This window comes from Myotis yumanensis, unplaced genomic scaffold, assembly GCF_028538775.1.
Source record: "Myotis yumanensis isolate MYYU_CA2020_CCGP unplaced genomic scaffold, mMyoYum1.0.hap1 SCAF_9, whole genome shotgun sequence".
Lineage (NCBI taxonomy): Eukaryota > Metazoa > Chordata > Mammalia > Chiroptera > Vespertilionidae > Myotis > Myotis yumanensis.
In genome coordinates this window covers 84,608,443-84,626,645 of record NW_027223760.1, presented here as the reverse complement: position 1 = coordinate 84,626,645, position 18,203 = coordinate 84,608,443, and the positions used below count along the sequence as shown (strand labels likewise).

General features: G+C 62.5%; 1 protein-coding gene across 2 annotated transcripts; it reads right to left on the bottom strand.

The window, feature by feature from the left end:
• Positions 1 to 1,533: 1,533 nt before the first annotated feature.
• Positions 1,534 to 8,336, bottom strand: IGFBP3 (insulin like growth factor binding protein 3). Of its 2 annotated transcripts, none has more exons than XM_070424869.1 (5): positions 7,836 to 8,336; positions 4,708 to 4,928; positions 4,166 to 4,285; positions 3,819 to 3,952; positions 1,534 to 2,677 (listed from the first exon to the last, which is right to left on the bottom strand). In XM_070424869.1, exons 1-4 carry the CDS (start codon positions 8,227 to 8,229, stop codon positions 3,827 to 3,829), a joined length of 861 nt encoding a protein of 286 aa, XP_070280970.1. In that variant the 5' UTR covers positions 8,230 to 8,336; the 3' UTR covers positions 1,534 to 2,677; positions 3,819 to 3,826. The 2 variants fall into 2 exon arrangements, with proteins under 2 accessions (XP_070280970.1, XP_070280969.1); XM_070424868.1 differs by having other exon boundaries at positions 3,823 to 3,952.
• Positions 8,337 to 18,203: the final 9,867 nt, after the last annotated feature.

Sequence of the window (18,203 nt, the reverse complement as noted above, 5' to 3'; positions counted from 1 at the left end):
CAGTGTCCATCTCCCCTGGGCTGCCTGCCCTCCCACCTCCTGCCGTCCTCACTTCTCCCCCACTCACTTCTCCACCAGCCCCGCCCGGTTCCTGCTGGCAGAGACACCCACCCCTTGGCCCCCCCCCTCGGCTGATCCCCACCCTCCTCCCGCCCCTCGGCCCCTGTGGTCTCGGCCCCTGGCACAGCTGAGCCGGGAGCGCAGGCCTCCTGCTCCCCGACCCCTTCCTCCTCCTTCTCCTCCTCCTCTTCCTCCTCGAAGGGTTACCCGTTTGCTTTTCCTGACTCTGCCCCAGCCTTGGCTGTGCCCGAGGTCTGAGCCCCCGGCGTGTGTGGGGTGCAGGCCGCCGCTCTCAGCCCCCACCGTTCCCCGGGCCCCCTCCCCTCAGACCCCACGGCTGCCAGCCCCCCTCGGCCGGGTCCCCCGGAGGGACCTGCGACTCCGTGTTCACTGTCCTGACAGACACCCACTCACCCAGATCCTGGCGCCCGACCCGCCACAGGGAACGGCCGCCTTCCTGAGGGGACACGGCGGCGTCCGGGCACCAGGGACCGATGGCCCGTGAAGAAGCAGACATGCCAGGGGCACCAGGGCTCCCCCAGGCGTGTGTGCACCCGTGCCCGTGTCCGTGTGCGTGCACGTGTGCAGGCGTGTCGTGGACACATGAGCGTTGCCTCTGCTTGTTGTCCCCGAGGCTTCCCATGTTACTGACCACCTTCAGCCCGGACGTCCGAGCGCTGCTCCGGGCAGGAGTCCGGCCGCTGGGAGAGGCCTTTCTCCGGGCAGCTGCCGCCAGAGGACACGCCCGCCGCGGGCACAGGTGTCACCTGCTGGCCGAGGCCTGGAAGGCGGTGCCTGGCACCTGCGTGTCCGGGACCCAGTGAGGGAGCAGCACCCACATTCCCGGCCGCAGTGTGGGGGGCAGGGCAGGGCGGGTGGGGGCAGGAGAGCCACATGCTCACCATGTGACAGGAGGGCACTAGGCGGCGAGTGGACCGGGGTGTGACTGCAGCAGAGGTTGGGGTGAAGTGGGTGTGCAAGGTGTGCCCAGGAAGGCGGACCTGGGGGCCCACAGCTCCTGCCCGGGAGTCTGACCCTGGTGGGCCAGGTTCCGCCCCCGCAGTGCGCCCCCTGCTGGCCGGCCCCTCACTTCCCGCTCAGGACTTCACAGGCCCCCACCCCCCACCCCCAGGCTCGCACCCAGAGAGGATGAGGACGGACTTAGGTCCACACTCGGGATTCCTAGAAGCCAGCCCATCCTACGACGTCACAGTCACGGGGTCAGAGCCCCCCCCAGCGCTCCCGGGGTCTCCCTCCTCCTGCCTGTCCCTTCCCAGCCCAGACGTGTCCCCTGCGCTGGTCTGAGCGGGGACAGACGGGATGATGGGGACAAAACCTATGGGCAGCTGGGGTCTGGGGGCACCTGCTGAGCTGCCCGGCCAGGACCCAGGCCAGGCCCCACCCGAGCTCACTGGGAAACTCCGATTAGGACGCCGGACCCTCCAGACTGGGTGGCCGCTGACACCGGCGAGCGTGTTTTCATGGTAAAAACTTTATTAACCCATTATAAATACATGGTGAGACTAATTTCTCAAAAATACTTTTTTTTTCTTCTGAAAACTTGATTAAAAAAATAAAGGAAAGCGAATAGGTAGGCAGTGTCTGGGGAACCTCTGGTCCGGCCGAGGGCGGCGTGTGGCCACAGGGCCTCCTCTGGGGCAGCCGCGTGGCCGTGGCCGTGGCCGACGTGGCATCTAAGACTATGCGCACAGGTCCTATTACACTTGGACCACGATGCAGGCAACGGTGACAGTTCACGGAGGCATTTCTCTGTGAATACGTGAGCCAGAAGGAGGGGGCGATTCTGGGATCCCCAAGGCCCCTCTGGTTAGAGACATGGCTACTCACACGTGTGACAGTGTGACAAGGGGACACAGGCGAGGGGTGGACAGAACCTCCTTTGCCTCTGAGGACGTAGCCTCAAAAACTACCTTGGTCTTGGAGCTGTGAGTGGGGAACACCCTTTTCTGCTGCCTCCGAGCATCGTGCCGCTGTCTGGGGGGCCTCTGAAGACAAAGGTGTGGCCTTGCCCGCCCCCCCCACCCCGTCCCCGCCCTGTGGGGCCACAGCAAAGGCCGTGTCCCCGGGAGCCGGCCTGAGCCACCACTTCTCCAGATGCCCAGGTCTGAGCACCTTCTTGGTCATTTAAAAAAAAAAAGCAAGACTCCACCTCAGGGTCTCCACTCGTCCCCAAGCAGGACGGGTCGGTCACCCGCGGGCAGGAGCTCGCTACTGGGTGGAGGGGCGCAGGCCTCGGCGCCAGGCTGGTGTGTCCAGACACCCAGGGCAGAGGCTGGCGTTCCCGGGAGGCCCAAGTGGCAGGGGTGCTAGGGTGTGAGGTCCCCAGGGTGGCCCGAGGCCCGGCCTGTGCTTGAGTTCAGAAGGAGGTTCGAAAGGAGCGACGAGAAAAACCACACGGTTTCCCTGCCTGCTGGGGCACGGGAAGCCGCTCGAGCGCACTGTTTAGAAGCCCAGGCATTGCAGAGGTCTCTTTCTACACGTGGATTTAAGAAAGAAATGGATTCACCAGAGAAAGATATATAATCGAGGCTGCAGCCAACGCTGATCACCGCCTTGGCAGTCTGTGGTGCAAAACCGGTGTCTGAGTTCCTCTGAACTGAAACAGAGAAAGGAACATGCTGGTTAGCTCCTCCGGCGTCAGCCTCCACTCCCTCGCCGGGCACCAGGCGAGGCACCAGGCAGGCCACGCTGTTCAGAGAGCAAAGGGCCTGCAGGACGCTAGCAATTAAAAATATATATATATATATTTATTGACTTCAGAGAGGAAGGGAGAGGGAGAGAGAGAATCATCCATGATGAGAGAGGATCATGGAAGGCTGCCTCCTTCACACTCCACACTGGGGATCGAGCCCACAACCGGGGCCTGTGCCCTGACCGGGAATCGAACCGTGACCTCCTGGTTCACAGGTCAATGCTCAACCACTGAGCCACGCTGGCTGGGCTGCTTGCTATGTTCTTCCATAGTCACCCCCGAAATTAGAATTGCCTTTTCCAACTTGCAAGGAAAGAAAACACCTAAACATGAAATTTTCTTCTGTTGACTTAAATTTGTCTTGAGGAGACGAAAGGAAACGTATTTATTCCTTTTTTCCACCAATAACTCTCTCATTTAGTCAGAGAGAATATTGGATGTGATAGCATTCTTCAAAGTGATGGTTTAAAAAGTCACTGTTTGAATTAGATTTAATAAACTTTATTAAAATTCTATTAACCACAGAATATCCATAATGTATTTTACAGGGAAAAAAAGCACAAACAGACACGTCTTTAATTTAGAAACAGGTTCTTGCTCAGCTGGTGTGGCTCAGTGGTTGAGCAGTGACCTATGAACCGGGAGGTCAGGGTTCGATTGCCGGTCAGGGCCCAGGCCCTGGTTGTGGGCTCCATCCCCAGTGGGGGGCGTGCAGGAGGCAGCCGATCCATGATTCTCCCTCATCACTGATGTTTCTCTCTCTCTCTCCCTCTCCCTTCCTCTCTGACATCAATAAAAAAATATATTTTAGAAACAGGTTCTTTTGAAGTTAGAGAGTTTACTGGGAAGATAAGGGCCCGGTGGGGCTTACAGGGACCGCCTCTGAGACTGACCCGAGTGCTCAGATCCTTGGCTCTTTGTAAGAAAGATCAGTGTCTGAGACACGGGGCCCAGGGCCTCTGCCTGTGCGGCTGGGGGGGGGGTTCCCCCTGTGTCCCAGGTCTGTCCTCCATCTGCCCCGCCCCCAGCCCCGCCCCCGGCTTACCCACCAGGTCACTGGCTCTCCACGCTGTCACAGTGCACATCCGGTTTGCCCGGCGGGGCGTGCCCGGGGAGGGGCTGCCCGTACTTGTCCACGCACCAGCACAAGCCGCGCTTCCTGCCCCTGGCCGGGCGGCACTGTGGGCGGAGCAGAGAAGGCAATGTGACCCCCAGGGGCTCCCAGGCCCCGTGGGGACCAGGCTGTCCCACCCTGGACAGCGGGAAGGTGCTCGCGCGCCTGGGTCCCTTCGTGGTTAACAAAGGGGAGCAGGGCACTGGTGGTGGGGGGGGAAGGGGCAGGAGGAGGGGCCCGCTGTGGCTCCCCCTCGAGCGGGGGGCCCGAGGGCTCACCTGCTTCTTCTTGTAGAAGCCCTTCTTGTCGCAGTTGGGGAGGTGGATGCCCCGGGGGCTCAGTGCGCTCACGGACTTGAGTAGGATCAGCATGTCCTCCATCTCCCGGCGGCAGGGCCACTGGGGGGCGTGGACCGGTTACTATGAGGTCCCACCGCCCGGGCATCCCGGGGGGGGGGGGGGGGACGGACCTGCAGTGTCCGTGGCCTGACTCAGCCATCACGGCGCCCACGGGGACACCGGCCCCCCTCTCGTGTCCCTAGACGAGGCTCGGCTCCGGGGAGTCACCGGGACACCCAGAGGCCGGCTGCACAGGAAGAGCCGGGCTCTGAGCCTTTCTCCAGCCCAGAGGCCTGGGCGCCCGGAGTCTGACCGGACCCTCGAGGCGCCCCGAGGGCAGGGCCGCCTGGTCCCTGTTCTGGGCGCTGGGAGGACCGGCAGCTGCCCCTGGGCCTGGACGGGGTGTGCCCACGGCTCCGAGTGAAGAGCAACCTGGTGCCCTGGGCTCCCGGGCCCGCCCCCCGGGAGGAGGCTGCGCTCACGTATTCCGTGTCCTGCTTGCTCGCGGAGGAGAAGTTCTGGGTGACCGGGCCCTGGGCATCGAGGTGGACCCTGTGGCGCTGGCTGTCCTTGGCGATCCCTCTCCTGATTGCGTCCATCTTGGGGTGGCCGGGGTGGAACTTGGAGGCGGGGGCCCAGTGGGTCAGCACCGGGCTCGCCGCGGTCACGGCGCTGAGCTCTTCCTCCGACTCATCGCCGTTTCCTGGGGGGACACGGGCCGAGCTGAGGACCGAGCAAGGCCACGTCTCCGGGGAATCGTCACTCAACCATCCCGAGCACATTCAGGAAGAACCCCTTGAGCCCGGGGCGTGGCCCGTGGCTGAGCACCGACCGAGGAACCGGAGGTCAGGGTTCGATTCCCGTCAGGGCACAGGCCCGGGTTGTGGGCTCCATCCCGGGTCGGGGGCTGCAGGAGGCGGCCCATCCATGACTCTCTCTCATCATTGATGTTCCCCTCCCTTCCTCTCTGAAATCAATAAAAATATGTAAGAAAAAGCAAACGCCCGGATGGAGGACACCCTCTCGCTAGCAGCCCTGGCACTGGCTTTGCCTAGAGATCAGAAGAGACGTGACCAGTAGGTGCCTCGCTGGCGGGCGTCCCTCCTCCACCAGGAGGGCACCCCCACCCCCTGCGGAGTCAGCGCGGGGTGAGGCGGCCCCGCAGGAACCCGCTCCGGCCTGAACCCTCCCCGCTCCCCAGAGCGCTTGGCTGCGCGTCTGCCCGCAGGGCGTGGGCTGGTGTCCGTCCCTCTGTCCCGCAGGGCCGGCCCCAGCGGCCTCTCAGACCGCACCCGGGGGCACTCACTCACCCACCCTGGGGGGCGTCCTCCCGCCCCGCCCCCGTCATCCCCGCGGCGGAGGAGGAAAACCCGAGCGGACAGCGTGTGGCGCGCCCGGGTGTGTGTGTGTGTGTGTGTGTGTGTGTGTGTGTGCGCGCGTGTGTGTCTGCTCTGAGCACGGGCGTGGCGGGCGTGGAGCCGGCGCCTCGCTGCTCCTTCCCCGGCTGAGCCGGGCGGCCGAGGGCCCGGGGCCGGTGGGGGGGGGGGGTCCCTGCTCCCGCTGGGTCCGCACAGCCCGGCAGCGGCCAGATGGCCACGTCATTCCGACCAGCAGCACCCGGGCCCTCCCCGGCCCTCCGGTCCCCAATCTGCTCCGCCGGGTGCCCGGCGCCCCGCTCCGACTAACGGTTCTCCGCCGGCCCGGGAACAAGCCGGTCAGGGTGGCCGCCCGCCCGCCCGCGCCCGGACGCCCGCCAAGGCCTCTGGGCTCCCAGGAGCGGGGCGGGGCGCGGGGAGGGCTCCCGGCTGAGCGGGGAGGGGAGACCACGTGCTCCAGCTCCACCTCCCCCGGGCAGGGAACGCCCCGCCCAGGGAGGCCCCGCCCCCAGGGAAGCCCCGCCTCCAGGGACCCCGCCCCCAGGGACGCCCCGCCCCCAGGGCCCTCACCCCTAGGGACGCCCCGCCTCCGTGGGCTCTGTCCCAACCCAGGGAGCAGCCCCACGAGGGAGGGGTGCGCGGTCCCCAAGGGCCCGGGCCCGGGAGGCGCCCTCGGCACCGCGGAGCGGCTCTGGCCGTAGGTTGGTTCCGTTTCCTTCGGTTTCCCTTCCTTTCTCTCTTTTCCGGGAAGCACTGGGCGCGGGGCTGAGACTGTGATGAGCTCCCGCCCGTCTCCCCGGAGCGCGGAGTAACTTAACCGCCCGGGACTCGGGGGAGGAGCCGAGACTCTGGCCCTTAGGCGCCCCCGCCCCCGGGGTCAGCAGTCACTCACCGCTTCATACTTTTGGAACAAACACGCCCTCACACCGGCAACTAAGGTGCCAACAAGTAACCAAGAGCGTGTTGGTCAGGGCTCTCCGGCCGCGTTCTCCGTGTCCAGAGCCGCACGGGCCGAGGAGGCGCCACGCGCGCCGGGCATGGCTTTGCCCCGAGAGACAAAGGCTTCTGGGGTTTGAACGACACAGTCCCGTCTCGGGAAACTGCGGATTTATCTTCCCATCGATCCCGGATCCGCGGCTTCTCGGGGAGAAACGGAGCCGGCGCTGCCCAGCACGGCCACGCCTCACCTGGGGACCCTGTGGCCGCGGGGACCACGCAGGACCGTCCTCCCCCCCACCCCCCCGGCTGCCCCGGGCGGCTCGGACACCAGCTCCGTCTCCCTTTCCGTCTAAGGGCCCCACGCGCGGTGCCCCTGCAGCTGCGGGCGGCCTCCCCCGCCCCCTCCACGGGACGCATCCCTCCCGCGTCAGTGTGGGCAGCACGCGGCCCTGGCTCCATCCTTCCCCTCGGTCTCCTAAGCCCGCGGGTCCCCACAGCGCAGCCCCGCTCCTGGCGCGTGTCTGCGGGCCTCACAGGCAGGGAGCTGGGGTGCACCGGGGAGGATGCGATGGGGCAGCCGAGTCCAGCCCCCCGGCCCCCGTCCCTGCCGGGGGGGGCGGGGGGGACCTTGGAGACTCGCTTCCTTCTGAGGGTCAGGTTGTCCGACCGCAAAAGACGCGAATTAACGCCCGAGTCCCTCGCGTCTGGTTTGGGACAACCCAGAGGGGACCCCGCTTTGCAGACCGTAAGCCTGTGCCAATGCCGCTCCTTTTAAACGCAGGTACCTCCCCCCACAACTCACCTCTCACCTCCGGCGTCCACGTCCGCCCCCCGCCCGCCTCCCCGCGCCCCTGCCACTCGCGTCCGCGGGTGGACGCGCTCGCTCCTAGTTCGCGGGAACCGAGGCGCGTTCCAGGGCCCGAGCGCAGTCCACGCCCGCGTCCCCGTGCGGCGCGGCTCCCGGGCCGGGGTCCTCGGTCCGGGATCTTCCCTCGAACGCCAACCTCGGGGTCCGCTCCCTCCCCCCCCACCCCCCCAGAATCTTGACCCACTTTCGGCAAAAGCGCTTTGCAATTTACAAACACTTCGCACTCAGGGAACGGAGCGGCCGTGGAGGGTCCCTCCCGCGAGCGTCCTCGGGTCGCGGGGCCTGTCTCCCCACGTACGACCCTTGGGCCCGGGGAACGAGGGCCTCTCCGCGGCGGCGCCGCCCATCCCTGACGCCGGCTGCCGGTGCCGCCCCCTTGGTGCTGCCCCCTCGGAGCCGGAGGGCGCACCAGGCGCGGGCGGCTCACCTGGCGCGGGCGGGGCCGGGGGGTGCGGGAGGCCGGCGGCGTTGGCGTTGGCGCAGAACCCGCGGCCCTCCAGCAGCGCCTGCAGCGGGCGCGCCTCGCCGGCTGGCGGCAGGCAGCGGAGGCCGGAGCCGCAGCGCTCGGTGTAGACGCCGCACGGCTGGCCCTCGCGCAGCGCGCACGTGAGGCAGCAGCCGCAGCTCGGTTCGCGCACCAGCTCGGCGCAGCCGGCGGGCGGGGGCGCGCAATGGGCCTGAGCGCGTGGGTCGCAGGGTTCGCAGCGCACGACGGGGCCGACGCCCGCCGCTCCGGCACCAGCCTGCGCCGCGGGCAGCCCGAGGAGCAGCCCCAGCGCGGCCAGCGCGGCGGCCAGGAGCACGGGGCGCGGCGGCTGCATGGCGCCCACGGCGGGGGTCTGCGGCTCAGCCAGGTCTGCTGCTCGGCGCGGGCACGGGGTGGCGGCGGGAGCTGGGAGCGGAGCGGTCAGACTTCAGCGCAGCACCGCCAGGCTCGCATCTGGCGGCCCGGGCGCGCCGGCCGCTATATAGAAGCCCAAGCGGCCGAGGACACGCCCCGGAACGGCGCGCGAGGGTGGGGGGAGACGGGGGCGGGCAGGCGCAGGCCGGGCTCCAGGGTCCCGTCCGTCGCTCGGGGCAGCGAGGCAGGGCACCGGGTGCGCAGCGAGCGGCCGCCCGAGCACCTGCTCCACGTGGGCACGCCCGGCGCCCCACCACCGGGCGGTCCCCGAACCCCCGCGCTCCCATCCCTCACCCACCCTGGTGCCTCTGGCCATCCCAGCGTCCCCGTCCCCGACCCCTGGGCTCTCCGCCGCCCTTCTTGGTCTGCGTCCCAGGGTGTGGTCGCCCGCGAACCTGTGTCGGTGCGCTGCCCGCCACCTGGTGCACTTTGCATAGTTTTCCAAAATTCAAGTCCCGAGGCCGGGGATTCGTGAGGCGCTTCTGAACCGCCACATCCGACCAGCGTCCGGTCTGGGGAGCAAAGAGAAGGGTTTCATTCGCACCCGCTGGGCCACTCGAACCCCCCGCATCTGGTCCCATAAACGCGCATCTGCAGGTGCGCACGTGGCCTCTGCCCTTTCCAGGGTCACTCCTCAAAGCGGGAAGGCCCACGGGCTCTCTCCCCGGAGTCCCTGCTGGGGCCCGCGTGGAGCGGTCCTGGGCAGGGCTTGTCGGAGATTTAACCTGTTTTAGGTATTTTCCCTGAGGCTGGTTTCAGACACAGCCTCCATCCACAATAAGGAAAAAATAGTCACGCGGGCACTGCCGACATGTCACTAACACCAGGTAGTCCTTACAGCGGGGTTTCCGCTATCATGTCCCGGCCGCTGGTAGCCCTGCACTGGGTTCTCTCTGGCGCACTGCGTTGGAGACACGGGGGTCCCCGGTTCCGTGCCATCCGCACACTGCGCGGGGCGGGGGGAGGGGGGGGGGCAAGTCCGGGGCGCACTCGGCGCTGAGAACGGGAGAACCGCGTCCGCCGGCTCCGAGCCGGTCTTTTCTGCGCTCCGCGCGACCCTTCTCCATGCGACCCACAGACGGCGCTCGCGGTCCAGGGTCCAGTCGGCAATGACACTTTCCAGGAGCCTGTGGGTCAGCAGCCCCGGGAACCCGCGGGGCGCAGGGGAACGGACCTCCCCGCGCGCCGCTGACATGGGCGCGTGATCTGCGGTGCGGGGCGGTGCAGGGCGGTGCGGGGCGCAGGTGCCGGGGCGCAGCCTCGTGCTTTTTGCGGCAGAAACAGCAAGTCGGCGCCCGCCGCGTGCCCCCGCCACCCGCCAGCCCACCTGCAGACGCGGGGCGGACATAGTCCTCGTCCCCTCTTCCCTCTGTGTGTGTGTGCACCCCCGGCCCCCCGCCCCCCAGACCGGAAAGACCCGTGTTCTCATAACAACACATAAACAATGCAGAAACGGCAGTAATGACCGCGGCTCCACCGCGAAGAGAGCGCAAAGGGGGCGGTGCCGCGGCCGCAGAGCGCACCGCCCCCCCCCCCCCCCCCAGGCCCCCAGTGCTGGGCCAGGCGCCCCTATTCGCTGTCCTGGCTGCCCCCTGCCCATGCCCTCCTGTAGCTGGTGTTATCTGCTTTGGGCCAAGAACAGGGCCTCCGATTTCATCGGGAAACTAAAGGAAACAGGAATCCTCCAGGGTCACATTTATTCCCGAAATAGCCGCGGAGGCTTGACTCCGAAATCAGAGCCGGGATCTGTCTCCAAAGATCCCGAGGTCGCAGGCCCGCTTCCCTTCAGTACAGTGTTTTGCGGGGCCGCTGGCCACTGGTTGGTGTGGCCGGGTTTCTGGGAATGGTCATCTGAGTAGTGGACAGGGGAAGCCGGGACAATGTCTAAGGCCTTCCCCTTGGTCCTCTCAGCCCCCAGCCAGGGCCTTGTGTGGGAGAGAAGGCCCCTCCTGGCCCTAGGGGGCGACCACTAGCCGGATGCCCCCAGGGAAAACCGATGGTTACATTGTAACGCTCAGGACTATCCCATAGCAACAACCTACTATATAGACTCTCATTGTCTTTTTTTGTGAAATCCTGTAACAGCAAAGTAATGCTGGGGCGGTGATGTGGGGAGAATTCTCTCTCTCTATGAAAGCCTAATATGCAAATTGTCCCCTCGTGAGTTTGACCGGGAGACCGAGAGTTTCATTGCTCACTGTGATGTGTGCTGACCACCAGCGGGGCAGCGTGGAAGGAAGGAAGGTCCCGGCTGGCACTGGAAGGCCCGGTCGGCCCTGATCACCGGTCAGGCCTAGGGACCTATCTGTGCATGAATCTTGTGCACTGGGCCTCTAGTATGTCGATATGTAGTCATTTTTATTTGACAAAACTGCCAGGAAAGAACTGCAGAACGTCATTATTGCAGGGAGGACCTGGATGGGCTAAAACTTAATGTTGCGACACGCTGGTTCCCTTGGTCAGACTTTTGGTGAGTCTGGGGTTCGTGTTTAGTAACAGGAACTGGAGTGGGGGTGGGAAAGGAGTCTCCCCTGTTGAAGGTACGTGGTACACAACTGCTTAGTAATTGTGAGGTGACACACACGTCGGGAACACTGCCCCTCACCAAGCGGGGTGGCGGGATTATGACCCAAGTCCAGCCCCCCACTTCCAAAGGCCCCCCCCCTCACTCTGCAGTCCTGAGTGAACGTTGGGGGAAGCTGACCGGTCTCCCCTGCTGGGTCAACAACGCCCAGACCTTTCCCTCATGAGGCCCTCTCTTCGGAGAATTGCTGGACAGCTGGCGTCTCATAAAATAAAAATGAGTTACGTGCCAAGGAAGCTGGAAAGTCCAACGTGCTGAGAAATATCATGACCCAGTAAGAAAATCTAAAAAAATGTTTTTCTTAGCTTCTTGAGTCATGGAGTTTAGCTGGGATATTAAACAGCCAAAGTTAAAGTCTGCTGTTAGTGTCACTTAACAAAGAGCAAAACTAAACTCTGCCCTTGTTATTAAGTGATAATTTGATGTTTTTTTTCCAAAGAGCATTCTGTTTTCAGGAAAAAAGGAGTCCAACCAGCTTGATTAGGTGAGTCCCCGGCCCACCCAGCCCCTCCACCCAGTGCCTCCTCCCCCGGGCAGGGCGGCTTCCACGTGGGAGCCTGGCGACGTCGTCGCAGGAGCCCGCACAGGCCGCAGAGTGCCTGGTGGTCCTCCCAGACCCCGGGGCCCACCACAGGCCCCGGGAAGCTGCCTCGTCTCAGGCACTCCCCCCGGGGGGTGGGGAAGGAGGCTGTTCCAGGTTCTGAGGGTATGAGGCCTCCCCGCACATCCCCTCAGGCGACAGAACTGGTTCCCGTGCTGCTCAGGGACCTGGGAAGCTGGCTGTTTGCAGCTCTTCCTCCACCATCATTGCCGTTGCCTGTAGTAAACTGAACCCCAGGGGCCTGGCTGTTTCCCTGTCTGCTGAGTCATCCAGGTCAGCCCTACTGTGTGCTCACCACCCTCCCCCTCCTCCCTCAGAAAATGAGGGGCTGCGTTCAGGGGGCTCACGGTACAGCCCTCAGGAGGCCACAGCCCAGGAGAGCGCGGGTCCGTGATGGATCTGCTTTTCCGTGTTCTGCGAGCCCACCCGCATCTCGGTTTGAAGAACCCCCTCCCCCAGGTCTCGGCACTGGCCGAGTCGGTCCAGAAAGCAGCCTGGACGGCAGGAGCGGCCCCCCAGAGTGAAGCCGCAACAGAAGCCACAAAACTGTGTGGAAAGAGACAGAGACCCGTCCCCTGGATCCAGTGGATCCTGAAGTCCATGCTGAGCACGAAGCACAGCCTGCGTTTGTCAGCGTGGGTGGGATTTGGAAGAGGCCTGATGGGCCCAGGGCTCCTGAGACATCGCAGAAAGGCCGGCACGCCCCCCCCCCCCCCGCCCCCGCCACTGGCGACTGTCACAGGGCAGTGAAGTCCAATCTAGGAGAACAGGGTGGCCCTGGCTGGTGTGGCTCAGTGGATAGAGTGTCGGCCTGTGGACTGAAGGGTCCAGGGTTCCATTTGGGTCAAGGGCACAGGCCTGGGTGCGGGCTCGATCCCAGTGGGGGGCGTGCAGGAGGCAGCTGATCAATGATTCTCTCTCATCACTGATATTTCTCTCTCTCCCTCTTCCTTCTTCTCTCTATAAAAACCAATAAAAACATTAAGAATATATATCAGAACAAACATCTCCAAATTCTGGGGTTCCACATGAGACTCCCACGGGGCTGGGAGTGGGGGTTGGGGTGTGTGTTTCATGAAAGAAGCAGCTCTTAGACTCTGGGGACAGAGCGTGAACCTCACCAGCCTGAACCCCCCCCCCCCCCCGCATCCCCCCTGTTCCACAGCCGTTGGGGGAATTTGGCCGCTGTTCCCCTGTGCCTCGTGGTGCAGAGGGGCTGTGCAGACCTGGCTCTTGGGTAGTTATGGCCTGTGTCTGTGTCCGTGTCTGTGTCTGTGTCATGTCTGTGTCTGTGTCCGTGTCTGTGTCTGTGTCATGTCTGTGTCCGTGTCTGTGTCTGTGTCTGTGTCTGTGTCATGTCTGTGTCTGTGTCTGTGTCCGTGTCTGTGTCTGTGTCTGTGTCATGTCTGTGTCTGTGTCCGTGTCTGTGTCTGTGTCATGTCTGTGTCTGTGTCCGTGTCCGTGTCCGTGTCTGTGTCATGTCTGTGTCTGTGTCCGTGTCCATGTCCGTGTCCGTGTCCGTGTCCGTGTCTGTGTCCGTGTCTGTGTCCGTGTCCGTGTCTGTGTCCGTGTCTGTGTCCGTGTCTGTGTCGTGTCTGCGTCTGTGTCTGTGGCGTCTGCTGCGTCTGCTCACGGCTCCCCCAGGGGCTGGCCGGGGCTTTGTCTCACTGGCCCTAGAAGATTCTCAGGCCTGGAGCAGGCTCCTGGGTGGCATTTGTCAGAAAGCACTGAAAGCCATGTCCCGCGGCAGCTGCCTGGGATGAGGGATGACGGGGGGAGGGCCAGCAGCGGACAGACCGGAGGCTCAGAGGCAGCGCGTCGGCGAGGGAATAGAGCCTTGGGGAAGTCCTGGTCCACGGGCGCCCGGGGGGCTGCGGGCTCGGAAAGGGCGGCGGAGTCCCCGCACTCTCGGCCTGGCTGACCTCTCGGCTCCGCTCAAGCTGCAGGCGGCCCAGCCGAGCAGGGAGGGCGCCCAGCGCACGGCCAGCCCGCAGAGGCCGGACGCGAGTCTGTGACGTGGGCTCCGGGCAGGTCAGGAGTCTCTGTGACGTCGCCAGGTCACCATGAAGCTAACAGAACAGAGACCTCGGCGAGCGCATGGCTAGCATAGTCTGTACAGAAAAGAGCTGAGACGAATCACAAAACCAGCAGCTAAACCCACCAGCAGCAGCCACAGCAAACCTCGGGGACAGTCACACCCCAAACCTGCACTCGCACGCCCAGCCCGGCACCAGGGCGCCTGGGCCCGCGAAGCCCCGTCCGTCCCCCTGTCGCTATTTTAAACTGAGGCTGTTTTCCCTAAATACGTCTGTATTACGTCTTTTTAAATGTCACAGATACACGTGCGTTTCCATTACGGATGGAGAGGCTGGTCTGACTGAAAGAGCCCGCACGCCTCCCTCAGGACAGACGTGGTCCCCATGGATTTGAACAATGAAACTCGCCCTTTGATCTGAGCCCACACGCGGGGCCAGGAGCCCCCCTCACTTGCATCTCCAGCGCTTTCCTGGAATTCTCTTTCGAGGAACGCTCAGTAGAGTCTTTTAAAAGTTTAATTGGAGCTGAAATGAATTTTAAATGAATGAACTCACGGCTTCAAAGTCTCTGGAAAATGTGTGGGGAGGCCCACATGGGAACGTATGATGAGCACGATGACGCGACGGCCGGAGACGGGCAGGGCCCGCGGGCCTGTGGCCAGCGATGCCCCCGAGACTCGGGACGTTGGCTCCCGGGAACCGCGCTCGGGGCCTTTATTCACGTGGCCCTGACTCGCTCAGGTGGGATGAGTGAAAAGTGAGCGGGAACCAGTCACCAGTGCCCGCCCCCGTCTTGTGCCCCTGAGGGGGGTCTAGGGGTGACCTCATAGGCCAGTGAGGACGAACCTTTTGAGCTTGGTGTGTCAGCATTTTGAAAAACCCTAACTTAACTCTGGTGCCGTGTCACATATAGAAATGTTTTTGATATTTGCAACCATAGTAAGACAAAGACTTATATTTTTGATATTTATTTTATATATTTAAATGCCATTTAACAAAGAAAAATCAACCAAAAAAATGAGTTCTCGTGTCACCTCTGACACGCGTGTCATAGGTTCGCCATCACTGTCATAGGTTCGCCATCACTGTCATAGGTCATCTCCATGAACCCTCTGATTTTGCAAAATCAGCACCGAAACCTGGTGACTCTGTGAGGTTCACCCGCCCCCGGGACTCCCTTACTGGCATGTTGGTTTGCTCGATGGGGTTCCAAGGTCCCTGAGGAGCTGTTCATTTCTCTTTATTTATTTTAAATTTTATTTTCTTGCTTAAAGTCTTGCAGAGAGCAGTGCACATGTCTCCCTTTTCCCCCTTGGCCTTCCCCCGCCTCCCCTACCCCCGGTGCCTGTGTCCATTGGTTATGCTTATAGGCATGCAAGTCCTTCGGTTGATCTCTTACCCCCCGTCCCCCCCACACCCCCCACCCTCCCCGGTCTTCCCGCTGTAGTTTGACAGTCTGTTCCTGAGCTGGGGTTGTCCATTGTTTCGGGTATAAACCTGCTCGGATTCCCAGGGTCCAAATCTGAGAAGGAGAAACAGTAATCACCTCCTCAAACTGTTGCGGACAAGGGGGGGTCGGCACATGCTCCCCCCCCAAAATAAAAAATACAACAGAAGAAATAAAACAGAACCCGTCCAGGACTCGTGAGAACAGCAGTGCCGGCCAAAGGCAGGGCCTGGCCCGAGGTGCACGGCCCCAGGAGCAGAGCACGGCCTCTTCTCGCGGAAAAATGCTCGGAGTCCCGTTTCAGCAACGCTACAGGCTGCAGTCACACACCAGGGCCTCCAGCGGCAATGCAGTGGATGGGAAGCCTGCAATAGGTAGCGGGGACCCTCACCCCCTTGAAAACCACACACACGCACACGTGCGCACACGCACACACACGCACACAGACATGCACACGCACACAGACATGCACACGCACACACACACGCGCACGCACACACACACGCGCACGCACACACACACACACACACACACACACGGCTAACTGATCCCTGAGGCTCCACAAGGCAAGTCAGGGAGCCAGCTGGAAACACACGGAGCGGAGGGACATGAACATGTGACAGACAGGACACGTGAAGGCCGGGCGGGGATTTATATCCCAAACAGAACGAGGAGAACCTCCCGCTTAATCATTTCAACCTGCGACTTAATCTAGAAACTTCAAAAGGAGCTAAAAATAAACCCGAGGCCGGCAGAGGCAAGGACGGACACAGAGAACAGCAGGAATCAGTGAAACTGGAAACAGAAAAGCAGCAGAGAAACTGGGGACAACTGGACGCGGAGGGTCTGGCACACACAGGAGCCGAGTCTTTAAAAACATCCATGAACTTGGCGAACGCCCAGTGAGACCGACAGGAGGGGAAGAGCCGAGACACAGGACGCGGGAGGAGCGGGCCCGGGGGCGGCGCACGGAGCTCGCAGAGGCCAGAGGGGAACATGGGACCGTGCAACAACCTTCCCCGGTGAAGTGGCCGCTGAGGAGCACCCGCCCCACACCCGCTCGGAACAGCCCCGCGGCCCGAAGGAGTTGCATTTGCAGGACCCCGCCCACCGCCGTCCCTGGCCCAGATGGTTTCACTGTGCACTCTACCCAGTGCACCAATAGTGTCTGCGATCAAAACCAGACAAAGACAGGCAGTGCACACACACACACACACACACACAACTGCAGACGAACATCTCATCAAACAGAAAAGCAAAATCCCTTCGCTGAGTCCTAGCAATTAGAACTCGGCCATTTGTAAAAGGAACGGCCAGCTGGGCTGTGTTGTGGGCAGGAAGGCCGGCTCCTTATGCACATGCAAACATCGCAGCCCATTTTCAATAAAAGATTTCCAATGAAAGATCACATGATCGTATCGAATGATTCTTACCTACTTGGCCATTCTCTCTGGAGACTTTAATGCTCAAAAGCCTTTCTGGAACATAAATTCAAATGCCTACATTGACCTATCTTTTCATCTTTTAAAGAAAAGAGACAGGTTTGACGGATACGGCGAAAGTGTTCTGCCTTTGTAATGACGCTCGGCCCACTTACGTGAACACACAGGAGAGCCTTAGCTCAGTTTGACCTAATGTTGAATAAAGAACCAAATTAACTTTAAATGAAACATATTCTGAAACTACCCTTTTTTTAAAAAAAAAATTGCCTTTGAAATCCAGGCCACTTTTGCTCTTTTTCACGCTCCTTCAATGTAATGAGCTTGAGAAAACCAAGGTGTTCCTTTAAGTTTTTCTTACAAAGTAAAGCACCCCTTTAAAAAGAAGTTTAAGGGCTAATTTCCCTCTTTGCTAACAGGTGCGGCCCCTGCCCCACCCGGGCGCGCCCCTGGGGCCGGTTTCCGGTTGCTAGGATACAGGTGTCAACATCCCCTTGTTGACAGGCCCTTCCCGGCTCAGACCTCTCGGGGTTTCCACTTAGGATGAAGGTGTCCTCTCTCTGGCCGGCCAGGCCCCCGTGGAATGTTCTCCGGCCACAGTCCTGTCCCTCCTGCCCTGGCTCAGGGCTCCGTCTGTGAACTGGCCGAGGCCTGCCTTGAGCAGAGACATCTGTCCGCGACCACCCGCTGGCGACCGCTGGTCTAGAGGACAATCCCACTCGGTTCTGGGGGCCCCTGGGTGCCAGGCCCCCTGCCAGGGGCCGAGGGTGCAACCTGAGCAGGAGAACCTTTGGGTGTCGGGTCCAAGGTGGGGCCTGCTGGGTGTGGGGGCTGGTGGAGGCAGGGGTGGGGTGTCCCCTGAGCCCGGGATGGGGTCTCATTTCTGCAGGACGGTGGGTGTCCCCGGAGCCCAGGTGTGGAGGGTGAACTGGCGGGCACGCCCTCGATTGTACCCTCCCCATAGAGAGGGGGACTGGGGGACCTCCCGGCTGTGGGGGGGTCTTGGGCCCACGAGGAAGGGAGGCAGGAGGAAGCTGGCTCCTGGGTCAGCAGGATGGGGAGGGGCGCACGGACGGGGGGGGGGGGCAGGGCGCAGCAGGACGGGGTCGGGGCCCTTCCCACGAAGCACGCGCTCGGGGACCCACCCCCGAGAGCCCGTCCTAGAGGCCCCGTGGGCACCATTTTTATCATCCTCCCCTGAGGGTATGTTCATTGATTTTAGAGAGAGGAAGTGAGAGAAACATTGATCAGGTGCCTCCTGTACGTGCCCTGACGAGGACTGAACCCCAAACCTAGGCATGTGCCCTGACCGGGGACGGAGCCTCGAACTCGCGGTGGGTGGAAGGGGTGGCACTCCACTCACTGAGCCGCCCGGCCAGGGCGCGTGGGCACAGCTGCTCATGAACGAGCCAGTGGCGGACTGAGTGGGAAAATGCCTGGATGGCGACTCAGCCCAGGCTGCTTCTAGTTTTAAATCAGTTTGATTGTATTGGTTTTTGTCACCCTTCTCCCCACGTGCGCGGCCGCGATGGCGTTTTTAAAGCTGGGCTTCCTTTGGTGGCTCCTGTGAGCCCTGAGTCCCTGTGTGCGACCCTGAGAGGCCGAAGCAGGAAGCCCAGCGTGGGGTCTCCCTTCCCGAGCCCCTGCCCCGGGGGTGAGCCCGCAGCCCCCCGCCCGCTGAGCTCGAGCCGCAGCAGGTCAGTCTGGCGGAGCTGACGGCTCCAAGCACAGCCATTCCTCCTGGGACCTTCATGATAAGTCGGAGTGCCCGGCGGCCTGGCTCAGGG

Bases quoted from the DNA above. Each gene is read 5' to 3' on its own strand.
- IGFBP3 (XM_070424869.1), bottom strand. From the start codon at position 8,229: ATGCAGCCGCCGCGCCCCGTGCTCCTGGCCGCCGCGCTGGCCGCGCTG. The intron at 4,286-4,707 runs GTGAGCGCAGCC...CACGCCCCCCAG, and splicing joins GCAAGCAGGACACGGAATAC to TGGCCCTGCCGCCGGGAGAT. The intron at 3,953-4,165 runs GTGAGCCCTCGG...CTCCGCCCACAG, and splicing joins GCTTCTACAAGAAGAAGCAG to TGCCGCCCGGCCAGGGGCAG.